Source organism: Bombyx mori, chromosome 15 (genome assembly GCF_030269925.1).
Source record: "Bombyx mori chromosome 15, ASM3026992v2".
NCBI lineage: Eukaryota > Metazoa > Arthropoda > Insecta > Lepidoptera > Bombycidae > Bombyx > Bombyx mori.
The window spans coordinates 12066952-12082335 of NC_085121.1; the positions used below are offsets into that span (position 1 = coordinate 12066952).

The 15384-nt window shown below is 37.8% G+C and overlaps 1 protein-coding gene across 1 annotated transcript in view; it reads right to left on the reverse strand.

Annotated features, from left to right (window-relative positions):
* LOC101737390 (heparan-sulfate 6-O-sulfotransferase 2) overlaps window positions 1-15384 on the reverse strand; it is a 129263-nt gene that overhangs the window by 30570 nt on the left and 83309 nt on the right. Inside the window, exon 8 of the mRNA XM_004924553.5 lies at window positions 14035-14168. Within this exon, the coding sequence (XP_004924610.3) occupies window positions 14035-14168 (134 nt within the window). The remainder of the gene's footprint in view (window positions 1-14034; window positions 14169-15384) is intronic.

Consider the following 15384-nt stretch of genomic DNA (forward strand, 5'->3'; position numbering starts at 1 on the left):
GAAAACCGAAGCAAATGGAAGCTGAGGGTACAAAGAGCCACGAAGGGCTTTCAAGGACACGACCTTCAGCAATGAAGTATGATTAACGGCCGTCTGGTGTAGTGGTAAGTGACATGGTCACACAAGTCTATACAAGGAGGTCGCGGGTTCGAATCCCGCCAAGGGAAGATATTTGTATGATAAAATTAAATATAAATGTCTTTTCCAGGGTTATGGATGTATATTAAATATATGTATGTGTATAATAAAAATCTTACATTTATATCCGTTATCTGGTACCTGTAACACAAGTTCTTTACGAACTTATCACGGGACCAGTTAACGTGGCGTGATTGTTAGTAAATATTTATTATTTTATTATTTATTCGACTAAGAAGAATTAAAAAAAAACCGTTACACATAATCGATTCCCGAACGATACATACATACATACACATAGATAGATAGCGTTATTTACATTTTCACATTAAATTGTATAGCCTGTGATCAATCAAACCGCAGATAAGATTCCCTGCAATAAAGGCCGACTTATAGAGACATACGTAAATCGCATTGTTTGCAAATTGTAATGACAAACTATTGAACGACAAATGTGGGAGATCGTTTATTTATCGGACAATAATTTAGCATAATGTTACGATTCGTATTATATTCGTGCGCTCGGTTTCTTTAAATATTCTGTGGAGAAGTTGAATATAACATCGGCCGTTTACAAAATTGTACCATGTTTTGAAAACACACATTGAGGCGAGAATATTATTATCGACTTAAAAGTAAACAGTGAACTGCGATAATATAACAATTCGAATAAATCGCACTATTATTACTATTCACAACATCGGAGACACGGGTACTTACATACACAGATTACAATTAATGTATACGATATATATTATGTATATACACGCAAAATGTTCACACAATGTTTTTTGTTAAAAAAATTACCACTCACTGAAAGGAAACAAAACACAGTTAAAAGAAGCCCGGCCCGACCCTTCGCAGTTTCTGTCTAAATTATGAAACTTATATTTCGAAATGATCATTTAATAATATTAATTTGATACCCATTGTTGTATAAACAAACTATTTCAATAATTCCCTTGGCCGAGGTAAATTTTTTTATCACACGACATAATAACGTGGTCATAACACATAAGCATAGCTGCTAGCTTTTAATCATGTAAGGATAGAGACTAAAATTGGTAAACTCAAATGATCCAACAAATAGCACTAGAATTGTAACTAAGACGTGACGTATTCAAATGTGATATTAAAATAGTGCACGATGTTGCCAACACAAAAAAATCATTCATTTCAGATCACGATGTTATTAAGTTTTTATATCAAGTTTTCTGTAAGCATTATTATCGTTCGAAAATCGATTCTCGCAAAAAAAATCGGATAAGTTCCATAAATCGACGGCAATTCAAACTTCATACGTTAATAATAGCCGTTTTGTAAAATTTGTTTGTTATATTAATTTTAATTATTAATTATTTATTTATTTATTCGCGGTAGCGGCAGCGGCTTGGCTCTGTCCCTGGCATTGCTGAAGTCTATGGGCAACGGTAACCACTCACCATTAGGTGGGCCGTATGCTCGTCTGCCTACAATGATAATAAAAAAATAAAAATTCAATAGATGATAATATTGTTATCGAACCGTATTTAAGTTAATAAATAAAATGAAAAGTATAATAGTTTTAAAGAATATATTTAAACTATCGTTAAGGTCACGATAGATGTAAATGTTGCAACATTATTTTAGCGGGTGAGAAAACATGATGTTAAAGCAATAACAACGCGCATTTATTATCCAGCTATGTGCGTTTTTATTACCCTTATATTGCAAACTAGAGCATACAGCCCATCCGATGGCGAGTGGATGTTAACAAATACCACAGGCAGAGCCAAGCCACTGCCTACCCCAGAGTACTCTCTGCAAGCCTAGTTTGAAAAAGGCGTCTCCAAACATCTTTTCAAAAACATTTACACTCTATTCCAATTACGAAGTCCCTTTTGACACTTATTGGAACGTAACTCTTCACGTTTCGCATAGTCTATATATTAATACGTGAAGCAAAAACTTTGTACCCCTTTTTACGATAATTGCGCGGGCGGATGAGTATGAAATTTCCCACACTTATGGGGAATATAGAGAAGGAGTGCAGAATGCTAATACATATTATTTTAAAATTATGCATTAAAAATACATTAAATCAATAAAGAAAACATTACACACTAATATATTTGACACACACACATATACTCTTTGTTTATTGTCAAATTTTTGTTATTGCTTAAAGTTTGTTCAAATTGCGAATAGGTTTCTTTATCTTTAATATGACGAGTATTTGTCTATAGTGTAGTCTTGGCGAAATCTGTGACTATATAAATATAAGTCTTTGGCAATAGAACCATAATAATGTCCAAACTTATAATTTTAATTAATTATAGTCGAATATCGACTACTGCGGGAACACTAGTTTAAAAAAATATGCATTTTTGTTCATGGTCGTATACATAATTTAAAAAAAAACCACAATCAATTTAAATGATTATACAATTAATTCACACACACAATAACATATTAATAACATCTGTCACATGGGACTTCGTAATTGGAATAGAGTATAATAGTATCAGTGAGTTTAGTGCGAATTAGTACTTAGTACGCCCTTAGCGGCAAACGTAGGCAAACGTTCCAATTCCATACAAATTTGAGTTAACTTTTACGCGGTCGAGAACGTTAACATATCGGACTAAGCACACAGAACTGTGTACGGTGCTGTCAAAATCGTATCGATAAAGACGGTCGGCGTAGACTGCGCACAAATACCCAATGGTTAACTCTCACATTTAAGGCGGTCAGCGCAAAAGTGGCCTAGCCCACAATTTTCCATATTCGAATTTATATATTGCAATTTATTATGCAATCAAAACATATGAAGTTTTAATGCAAAACTGGCCTATCCCTAGTTGCATAGATAGATAAAAGATGCCTTTGTAAACATTATTTTTGCGGGTATTGTTTTTGCCTACGAAGCAGTGTAAAATTAAAATGAAATCTCATGATCTCCATATTAAGTATGGTAAGGTTAGGCCACCTTGGCGCTGACGGCCTCATTTATTGATACACAAGAGACATCAGCACTGAAGAAACTGTTAGTATAAAATTGCTTTTTTAAAGATATAAGCTTAAAATTTTAACGTTCAATTAAATTTTACTCGATTATTAATAATCTCCCATAATTATCGTAATTGATGAAAACTGGATAAGAATTCAAACGTTTTTTTTTTAAATCATGCAGATCTCGTTAATTGCTTTTCAAAAATACTAATATTTTCCTTTCTATTCTAACTAATTTAATGAACAACACAATAGAACACAGTCGATCTTACAACATTAAATCTTTCATGTAAACTAAGAAATAACAAAAAAAAAAACTAAAATTCCTAATTATTATGTCTTATAAATATTTTTATTTTTTTACAATATCCAATAACGGTACATTTTATTTTAGCTTTAAATAGAAATACGACCACCAATATGTATTTTTATAGCACATAAATCTTTGGTAATGAGGAAATTGTAAATTTTCAGTAGAATCATTGGGTAAGACAGAGATGGCGACATAAAAAGAATTAAACTTAAGTGGACGTGCACAAATGTCCTTTATAAATAAACTAATAAGTTTTATTTATGTTTGCCTGTGGTTTTTTATCGATCGCTAGCAGACGAAGGAAACGGCAAAAACGTAATGGCCGCCTGTGCCAATGTAAATACATTCACGGGCCGTAGGCTTAATTAAAACACTTTTACGGTTTAATCCTGTGTTTTTTTAAATGTTTTTCATTGTTATTTAAAACCGTAAAGTTTTTTTTTATTGCCTAGATGTGTGGACGAGCTCACAGCCCACCTGGTGTTAAGTGGTTACTCGAACCCATAGACATCTACAACGTAAATGCGCCACACACCTTGACATATATAAGTTCTAAGGTCTCAGTATAGTAACAACGGCTGCCCCACCCTTCAAACCGAAACGCATTACTGCTTCACGGCAGAAATAGGCAGGGTAGTGGTACCTACCCGTGCGCACTTACAAGAGGTCCTACCACCAGTAAATAAGTATTCGAAACGAAGGAATATATGGACGGAAGAAAGCAGTGGAATTGTCGTAACTTGAAAAATCCAACTTTACACCACATATATATTATTATAATCAGTTGATATAATCTTAAAGCCTATCTTATTATATCGAGGGGTGAAAGACTATTTGGTTTAAGCGACATTTCACGTAATACGCGACATTTATCTTTGTAATTAAAGGTGCGTTTTATTTGGTATTATATCGACAATTCAATGTTCTTAATTGAAATTAAATTAAATTTACTCTATTCAAATAGCTGAAGAAGTTTATTTGTTATGATATTTTTTTTCAAATCTTAAACTTTAAACGGCCCTCTTGTAAAGTTGCGAAATGTCGCTTGAACCAAATAAATAGCCTTTCTCGCCTCGACGTTATTATAAATACATACCAAATCTTAACTTTCTATATCTAAAAATATAATAGCTATGAGATTTTGAAATAGTTTAATGGCTCTGGTGTAAAGAAACAAAAACAATTCTCAAGTAACAACAACACTTCCGTCGATATAAATATTGTACATTAACTGCAGTATCTATACAACTGTGTACTATAATACTTAACCTCAAAAAAGTCGCTTTTGATCGCGACAAACCTCTATAAAGTTTTCGGGAATCGCACACAATATTAAAACTATTTGTATGGTTAACTCTCGTATTTTTTTAAATTTTTTTTTGTCCTTATATTATTTCGAGTTTCAATGAATAAATGAATTCATATTGACAGCACAATATTCAAATATCGACGAATAACAAACACAATGGTCGTCCGAGAAGACAACGGAATCTGTAAACAATTGGAAAGGTCGGAAGTAATATGGTGACAATACAAAGCAACGCGAGATTAGACTGTTTTTATTTTTTTTTTGTCATTAGGCAAACTAGCTCGACTCTTCAAATCGAAATACGTGACTTGTTCGCGATAAATAAGAAGGACGGTGTTATCCACAATTCACAATTCTCCCGTTCACTATTAAAAAACTGCGACCGTCTCGACCGCCAAAACTGACTTTATTCATAGCGACATAAGAGTTTTATTCGAATAAGCCCATCACGTTTCATGTTACTTTGCTTAAAACAAAATAATTTGTACTTTTAATAACGCAGTATTTGATTTTAGATCGCCATCTCTGTCACATAAAACTTTTTATACAAAAAACAAACATACAACTATAATTTGTATCAAAAGACTCTATCGATATATTTCATTACAAAAATCAAATGAACTATTATGTGATGTTTAAATCTATAGAATCTAAAGAAAATTAAAATAATTTTAACAAAAAAGCATCCAAAGGCACAGATAATGCATTATTATTTATTTTACAATGATATATGTCGACGCACCACTAATTATATGGAAAAATTAATTAATCAATCAAGATTAATTCCTAATTTAACATGCGGCGTAATTATTGATTGTAATTATCACACGTGTAGTAAATATATTTCAGACTGATTGTTAATTTAAGCAAAATGCAATGTTATGGTTTGCTGTCACTTGGGCAGCAAACGATAACGTTGCATTTACCATTCGTCTTCAGAGGAATGTTTAATCATTTGCTAAATTCATTTCTTGATTTTTAAGCGACGTCTACTTGTTTAACACGATGTTTGGTTAAGATTAATGTTTTAAGGAACTCTGCCAGATTTTGTAATACGCGGAAACGATACCACGTGATTACGTTTGTAAGGATAGATTCAACTTTAGATTTAGTTAGTGACCTAAATTAGTTGTTTAAATTAATTTGTGATTTAACTATCAAGTTTGGAAAATTTAGAGTGAGTTTGCGTTTTAATAATTTGTGAATTTGAAGTAATTTCCGTCTTGACAAGAGGGAGCCACCGAACTATCAAGTTTGGAAAATGTAGTGAGTTTGCGTTTTAATAATTTGTGAATTTGAAGTAATTTCCGTCTTGACAAGAGGGAGCCACCGAACTATCAAGTTTGGAAAATGTAGTGAGTTTGCGTTTTAATAATTTGTGAATTTGAAGTAATTTCCGACTTGACAAGAGGGAGCCACCGTTTTTGTTTTCGGGGTGGCGGCTTGTAATCAAGACGGAAAGACTTTCTTTCTGTGCTGCGCCTCGGCTGCGACCAGACGCTCTGTGAGTACATACTGTTGCATTATTTTAAGGTTATTTTTAAGTGTGTATATAAGTGCTAGGCGAAGTGTTGTAATTAAATAGTGTTAAACTATAATTTGGTTTCGTTTGCGATGAGTGAGCCTTGTGATGGAGTTGGTGGCGTCAGTTTATCTGACGTCACCTTTTCCAAAAATTCTCCGGAGGTCGGTGCGCCGTCATCAGAAGTGGGATCACCTCCCACTTCTGCTCGCCCTTCTGGCTCGGTTAACAAAAATATGAACACTTCTGTTGATGGGGTGCCGGCTGATTTTTTCACTCAGATGTTGCAAATGATGAAACACGTGTCGGATCGTATGACGTCGCAATCAGATATTTCAAAAGTGAGAATAAATGACGTGTTTTTGCCGTCATACGATCCAGACGCTAATGTTGGGGTTAGAGAATGGTGTCAACATGTGACCACAGCTATGGAAACTTACAACCTGAGCGATTATGAAGTCCGGATGAAGGCTGGTAGTTTGCTTAAGGGTCGCGCAAGGTTGTGGGTTGACAATTGGCTGGTGTCCACCACCACGTGGCAAGAATTGCGTGATGTTTTAATTTCGACTTTTGAACCGGAAAACCGATATTCACGCGATGTTGTGCGTTTTAGAGAACATACTTACGATAATTCTAAAGACATCGCTCAGTTCTTATCACAAGCTTGGGTTTTATGGAGACGTATTACTAAAGATAAGTTGTCGAATGATGACGCGGTTGAGGCTGTTATCGGTTGCATTGGGGATGAGCGCCTGAGAATCGAATTGTTAAATGCGCGAGCTACATCTGTCCCAGAACTTATTTCAGTGGCCTCATCTATAAAAAGTGTTAAACGTCCTCATCCCAATGCATCGATACCGCATCAGAGTGTCGCAAAGCGCCCACGTTTTGATAAGACACCGGGCTTTTGCCAAATCTGTAAAAGGTCGGGTCACGATACGCGTGATTGCCGATACCGCGACAAACCTGAAGGCCCTCAGCCGCGACAACAGGATGGTAAAACTACTCCTCCAGGTGTTGGTAGACCGACATGTACGTTTTGTTCAAGGTTGGGTCATACTTATCAAACGTGTTACAAGCGAGAACGTGCAGTTGTTTCTAATGTCAATTGTGTGGGGACGTCAAAATTAAATGCGATGCCAGTTGTTGTAGGAGGTTTCAAAATAAATGCAATTTTTGATAGTGGAGCCGAATGTTCAGTCATTCGTGAATCTGTAGCTGCAAAGTTGCCGGGAAAACGCGTTGATAGGGTTAGTTATTTGAAAGCTCTCGGTCAATTTACGGTTGTCTCGCTTTCAACATTAACAACAGTTTGCATAGTCGACAACTTGCGCGTAGAACTAGAGTTTCACGTCGTTTCCGATATTGAAGTGAGCTCTGATATTTTGATAGGCATTAATTTGATAGAAAATACGAACCTAAGCGTTGTTGTAAATTCACGAGGTGCAATGCTGGTTCATCAACCGATCATTTACCACATGCGATCTCAAAGCCCAAAATTTGGCAAATTAGATTGTGACTTAACCAATGACAATCAGATTAGCGAGTTAAAAATATTGCTGAACAAGTTCGAACACTTGTTTATTCATGGCTACCCGCATACGCGAGTTAATACGGGTGAGCTAGAGATTCGATTAAAGGACGAAAGTAAGACAGTGGAGCGTAGGCCCTATCGGCTTAGTCCAGTTGAACGGGAAAAAGTTCGCGATATCGTTAACGAATTGCTTGAGCATAAAATAATTCGGGAAAGTAAATCTCCTTTTGCAAGCCCAATAATTATAGTTAAAAAGAAAAACGGCAAAGATCGTATGTGTGTAGACTACCGAGAGTTAAATAGGAATACCGTCAGGGACCATTATCCCTTACCGATAATCTCAGACCAAATAGACCAACTGGCCGGGGGTATTTATTTCACCACAATTGACATGGCAGCTGGGTTTCATCAGATACCTATTTCGGAGGGATCAATTGAAAAGACTGCTTTTGTAACTCCCGATGGTTTATATGAATACCTAACTATGCCATTTGGACTTTGCAACGCGGTGTCAGTCTACCAGCGCTGCATTAATAGGGCTCTCTCTCATCTCACGAGCTCACCAGACCAAGTGTGCCAGGTCTATGTCGATGATGTGCTCTCAAAGTGTAAAGATTTTGATCAGGGCTTATCCCATATTGAACGCATATTGATTGCTCTACAAGAAGCTGGCTTTTCTATTAACGTTGATAAAACCGCCTTCTTTAAACGCTCCATCGAGTACTTGGGCAATATAATTGCCGACGGGCAGGTCAGCCCTAGCCCAAGAAAGGTGGAGGCTTTAACGAAGGCACCAATCCCGAAAACTGTCAAACAAGTTAGACAATTCAATGGCCTGGCTGGATATTTCAGACGTTTCATTCCCAACTTCTCGCGAGTTATGGCGCCTTTATATGAACTCACTAAGAACGATACGACATGGGAATGGAACGAAAGGCATGACGAAGCTAGGGATTATATTGTCAAACATCTGTCTACTGCGCCTACCCTTACGCTATTCCAGGAAGACGCACCCATCGAACTCTACACGGACGCCAGCAGCATCGGCTACGGGGCAGTGTTAGTGCAGACATTCGCGGGTCGCCAACATCCAGTCGCGTACATGAGCCAGCGCACCACCGACGCCGAGAGCCGCTACCACTCTTACGAACTTGAAACGTTGGCGGTCGTAAGAGCAATTAAGCATTTTCGGCATTACCTCTACGGCCGAAAATTCAAGGTAATAACCGACTGTAATGCTCTCAAGGCCTCCAAAAACAAAAAGGACTTGCTTCCGCGTATCCATCGGTGGTGGGCGTTTTTGCAAAACTACGAATTCGAGGTGGAGTATAGGAAAGGTGAGCGATTACAGCACGCAGACTTTTTCAGTAGAAACCCTTGCAGCGAGATGTCAGTTAACGTTATGACTCGAGATATGGAATGGCTGCAGATTGAGCAGCACCGCGACGACGTGCTACGCCCAATGATGGAGAGTATAACATCTGGCGATTTCATCGAAGGCTATGTCATGGAAGATGGCATACTTAAGAAAATGCTCACAGATCCTATACTCGGCATACATAAACCAATTGTAGTGCCTAAGTCTTTCCAGTGGAGCTTGATAAACTCCTTCCACGTGACACTGCAGCACCCAGGATGGGAGAAAACTCTGCAGAAGCTACGAGAAACGTACTGGTTTGACAAGATGAACTCGGCTGTTAGACGTTTTGTAGACCATTGTGTTATATGTAGAACCTCGAAAGGACCATCTGGTTCTATACAAGCGCAGCTCCATCCGATCCAGAAACCCACGGCAGCGTTCCAGGTCATTCATATGGACATCACAGGAGAATTGGGCACGAGAAACTCCGAAGGACAAGATGAGTACGTAATTGTTGCTATTGACGCATTCACGAAATACATATTACTGAGCTATTCCAATGACAAGAGCCCGAGCAGTACACTCGCGGCACTCAAGCGTGTCATTCACCTGTTTGGCACCCCGGTACAAGTGGTGGTTGATGGCGGTCGGGAGTTTCTCGGCGAGTTCAAAGTCTACACTGACCGCATAGGGATTGACGTGCATTCAACTGCGCCAGGAACAAGCCGAGCAAACGGACAGGTCGAAAGGGTCATGGGCACATTGAAAAATGCTCTTACCATGATCAAAAACTACAGTACTCAAGACTGGCAGACGGCGCTGGAAGCTTTACAGCTCGCTTTCAACTGCACGCCACATCGAGTGACAGGAGTAGCTCCGCTCACTCTCCTGACCCGCCGACAACATTGCATACCGCCAGAGTTACTAAGGTTGGTGAATATTGAGAACGAATGCATAGATTTTGATCTGCTCGAGCAACACGTACGACAGAAAATGATTGATGCGGCGCAATACAACAAGCAACGCTTCGACAGAGGCAAGGCGAAATTGCGCCCATTTCAACGAGGTGACTACGTACTCGTCAAGAACAATCCTCGTAACCAGACATCCCTCGACCTCAAATACAGTGAGCCGTATGAAGTATGCAGAATCCTGGACAACGATCGGTACATCATCAAGCGAGTGACCGGCAGAGGGCGCCCTCGTAAAGTCGCCCACGACCAGTTGCGCCGAGCGCCCCAGCCCGGCGAGCAGGACACCGTGTCGACGGACAGTGTAGAGGACCCCGAGCGACAACCGGCGAGCGTGCCGGCCGACGAGACTGAAACAGATGCCACATCTCGGCCCCAGCCCCTGCCGTCTACCTCGCGAGCTGCCCAGGCCTTGGATGCTTAATGGTTAGTTTTATATTTCTTACTGCTATCCTGATAGTTACTTAAAATGTTTACCAATTTATGAGAAAGCCAGTATCAACATCAGCAGTAAGATCCAGCCGTTGGCCTATGTCTTTGTTGACGGGTCGACCATTATTAAAAGTAAGCCTGTACATTACCCCTATCCTATTTTCCTTCATTGAACCAATTTCAGAGCCCCTGTGGACCACGGTCAAAATAAATAAGGCCTAGGCCACAGCATCGTCCTTCCTAAATCCTTTAGAGCCCCTGTGGACCACGGCGTACGAGACCGCTCAGCGCCACAGCATCATTCCCATGTGAGCTCTTCATTACGCTATTTATTTTCAGAGCCTCTGTGGACCACGGTCATAAATATAAGGCCCAGGCCACAGCATCGACCTTCCTAATCCTTTAGAGCCCCTGTGGACCACGGCGTATGAGACCGCTCAGCACCACAGCATCAAAACCCTCATACGCCTAAACAAAAGGCAAGTAAAAAAAAAAAAAAAAAAAAACATTACTTTTCAGAGCCTCTGGGGACCACGGTCAAAATGATTGACTATGACTGTTGCTAACTTTGACCGACTTAGGCCTAGGCCCCAGCATCGTCCTAGTTCCCACTTCCATTAGAGCCCCTGTGGACCACGGCGTTCGAGACCGCTCAGCGCCACAGCATCAATCCTGTCTACGAGAAATCAAATCGTGCAATTATGCGTGGAGCATTTGTATCGATATATCTACGAGTACATAAATCGTGCGAGTAAGCGTGGAGCATTACAAGCACTTCAATATCATCGCTCACCTTCCATGTACAGCATTCCTATACTTATAACAATTTTGTATAAAGCCTCTCAATCTTTATTCTGTGCTTTTCATCTTACTATTTAACATACTTGTGTGTATGAACTTTATGGTACAAAAGCTAGCTGATAACTAGGATTGTTGAAATCGGTTATCAAAGAAAAATAGTACGACAATTTTATTATCATTACAGTAGTGACGTTGTTTCATTTTGAAAAGCGCCAGCCACAAACAAGTTGTCAGCTAGTGTACCGGTGGACGGATACCTAGCTCAAAGAAATTACTTTTCATTTTCAGACCCGCGACTGGTGCAGAGCACGCACACTGTCTCGCAGAATGGCCGTGTCGACGCACCACTAATTATATGGAAAAATTAATTAATCAATCAAGATTAATTCCTAATTTAACATGCGGCGTAATTATTGATTGTAATTATCACACGTGTAGTAAATATATTTCAGACTGATTGTTAATTTAAGCAAAATGCAATGTTATGGTTTGCTGTCACTTGGGCAGCAAACGATAACGTTGCATTTACCATTCGTCTTCAGAGGAATGTTTAATCATTTGCTAAATTCATTTCTTGATTTTTAAGCGACGTCTACTTGTTTAACACGATGTTTGGTTAAGATTAATGTTTTAAGGAACTCTGCCAGATTTTGTAATACGCGGAAACGATACCACGTGATTACGTTTGTAAGGATAGATTCAACTTTAGATTTAGTTAGTGACCTAAATTAGTTGTTTAAATTAATTTGTGATTTAACTATCAAGTTTGGAAAATTTAGAGTGAGTTTGCGTTTTAATAATTTGTGAATTTGAAGTAATTTCCGTCTTGACAAGAGGGAGCCACCGAACTATCAAGTTTGGAAAATGTAGTGAGTTTGCGTTTTAATAATTTGTGAATTTGAAGTAATTTCCGTCTTGACAAGAGGGAGCCACCGAACTATCAAGTTTGGAAAATGTAGTGAGTTTGCGTTTTAATAATTTGTGAATTTGAAGTAATTTCCGACTTGACAAGAGGGAGCCACCGTTTTTGTTTTCGGGGTGGCGGCTTGTAATCAAGACGGAAAGACTTTCTTTCTGTGCTGCGCCTCGGCTGCGACCAGACGCTCTGTGAGTACATACTGTTGCATTATTTTAAGGTTATTTTTAAGTGTGTATATAAGTGCTAGGCGAAGTGTTGTAATTAAATAGTGTTAAACTATAATTTGGTTTCGTTTGCGATGAGTGAGCCTTGTGATGGAGTTGGTGGCGTCAGTTTATCTGACGTCACCTTTTCCAAAAATTCTCCGGAGGTCGGTGCGCCGTCATATATTATTGTCTCTGTCATGCTCACTACACTACTCTTGCTTGACATGAAAGAGACATACATAAAGTAAATAACAAATTTTGCTTACTGCGGGGAAAAGCTATTGAACTGTATTTAAAAATAACAGTCCAAGCGAATTCACTATATTTTGTAACAATGGACTTATTTTTTAAATTAAGTATTAAGAAGTTAGATATAGACTGTGGTACGGCGTGTGGTAGTGTTCAAATTAGAAAATGGGCACTCAAAACGTGTTTTGCCAAATAGTTATATTATAATAATATAGTATTACAATTATTAAACTTTTTTTGTGAATCAAAAAAATAAGAATATTGTCTACAGTTCAGGTGGACGAATAGAATCAAAAAACCAACTCAGGTCCATTATTTCTGGGACACTTCTTCAGAGAACCTTTAATTCAGGTACGTAATTATAATTAAGATATTCCGAAGAAAGCCTTACATTAACTAGCACAGATTGTAAACAGACATTCTTGAGGCAAACGAAAAGCAATGATTCCTTCAAAAATAAAACAATTTTCCTTCACTATAAAATATTACTTAATTCTCTTCTAACCCATGTTTTTATTAACATTTTTCATTCATTCGTTGAAAATATACGAATTGCACAGTAAACATTTACGACCACTCATTCCGAGGTGTAATGAATACTCTCACTTTTTTTTTTAATTAAAGGAAAAAGAACAATTCTTTTTTTTTAAACAAGTAACTTAAAATAAGCGTAGATTGAATATTTTCATATTAAATGCATCTGTGGATGGAGAATCGATTTAACTATATGTACAGTTTAAACATCATGTTGGTTAATGTCCTGGGAATCCTTAACGAATACATTTATTGTTTTATTTACAAAACATTACGATGGAAATCCAGTGTACATATCGCTACCGAAGAACACAGACCTACATTTTATTGTTCAGATTCTAATCGAAAAAAAAAAAGATGAAGTTTCGTTGTCTTGGTTATTTTATTTATAGTTTTCAAAATATTCGTGTTATCTGTGGTAGCCTTAAAAACCAATATTTTGGATTTTATAATCTATGATTGTGAAATAGTTGCGTGAATTTGGCTCTGCCCGACCTTGTACTAACCTTGTACTGCCTCTTAATATTTAATAAAATCAAATACAAATTAGGCTGTATGGTTGTGTGATACTTTCGTCTCTCCTATTTCGAGAAAGTAAAACTACTACTGGCTATATTTGAAAATAGCTGCGCCGTTATAATTGCCTACATTAAAAATTCACTGGAGTTTCCACCTATATCTCTAAACCACACAGCTGCATAAAGCTGACCGTCGTAATATTAAATGACTAGTGTCCGAGCAGCGTCCCTACTTGCCTCTGTACTTCTCTGTGGTGGCGTCTTCCAGGTTGCTGTCCCAGTCGAACTCGGTGACCCCGTTTCTGGAGACTTCGCCGAGGTGCCTCCAACGGTACTCGAAGTCAGTGTCTCGTTTCTTTAGCGCTTCGAATCTGTGTAAAAAATTATTAGTATCATACAAATGTACTTAAATAAGGTTATTCAATGCAGTTTGATTGTTTTTACTTTTGGCTTGACTATTCAAGTCTGCCTATGCAGACGATCTTATTATACAGGTTGGTACGGGTTGTTACCAATGCCTATGGACAAGCAACTGTCAATGCCTACGCCCCCCTCCAAGAAATGGGGTCACACAACAATTGTTTTCTAAATATCCAATCCTTCAAATGGGATAGTCTTAGGTCTTAGTCCGCTATATTACTTAAAGGACATGGACACTCTCCATACATTGCACGGCCCACTAAGCGAAGGTCAAGGACAGTAATGAAATTAAGTTTTTAATAACCGACTATATATACCCTTTATTATAAACAAATTAAAATCAATATTGTTCATGGGGATACAGAGATATTTAAAAAATAAGATAAGAATTTTAGATTATATCATATGATTTTGCTGTCAATACACTAACTGACACTTTAACATCATCATTAGCTTAAATCTTATTTATATTACTATACTTGATGACACATACCTAATTCAATGAACGCCAAGACTTTAATACAATAAGCAGGTATATCGCAACGAAACACTTAATAATATCTCTGATTTTATTAACTTGAACTATTGAGTGGAATAGCAATATGGCTACCACAAGATTTTGGGACGCGACCATGGCCTATTATTATTTATGTCTATAGGGTTGACACCCGCACCAATATACCGATATACGAAAAATCAGCATATATACTGACATCAGCCACTAGGCTTTGCGCGAACGTATCATTTATTGCAAATTACATTTGAGAATAGATTGTTATTATGTTAGTACACATACGTACGCGATTCTTGTTGTTGTTCCTATTAATGTATTCCAATATACCGTATAGTTTGTTACACAATCAGCCCTAAGCATATTATATTCAAGCATCGATGAACAATTAACAACGGGTAACTACGTGAACACCACAATATCACTGTAATATCATGTTTGTTGACGATACTGAATACAATGTAGTTAATTCAACGCAATTCATGTTGACGTTGCTAATTTGGCATAATAATACAGTAAACGCTTGAACAATATGATAATGCTATATTATTATTAGGCCTGTGGCTGGCTGCGTATGGAACGCACAAGCATGCTATCCTGCTCATTTCTGTGGCAAAACCAAATCGCTCTCTGATAGCCATTATTCTAATTATTTG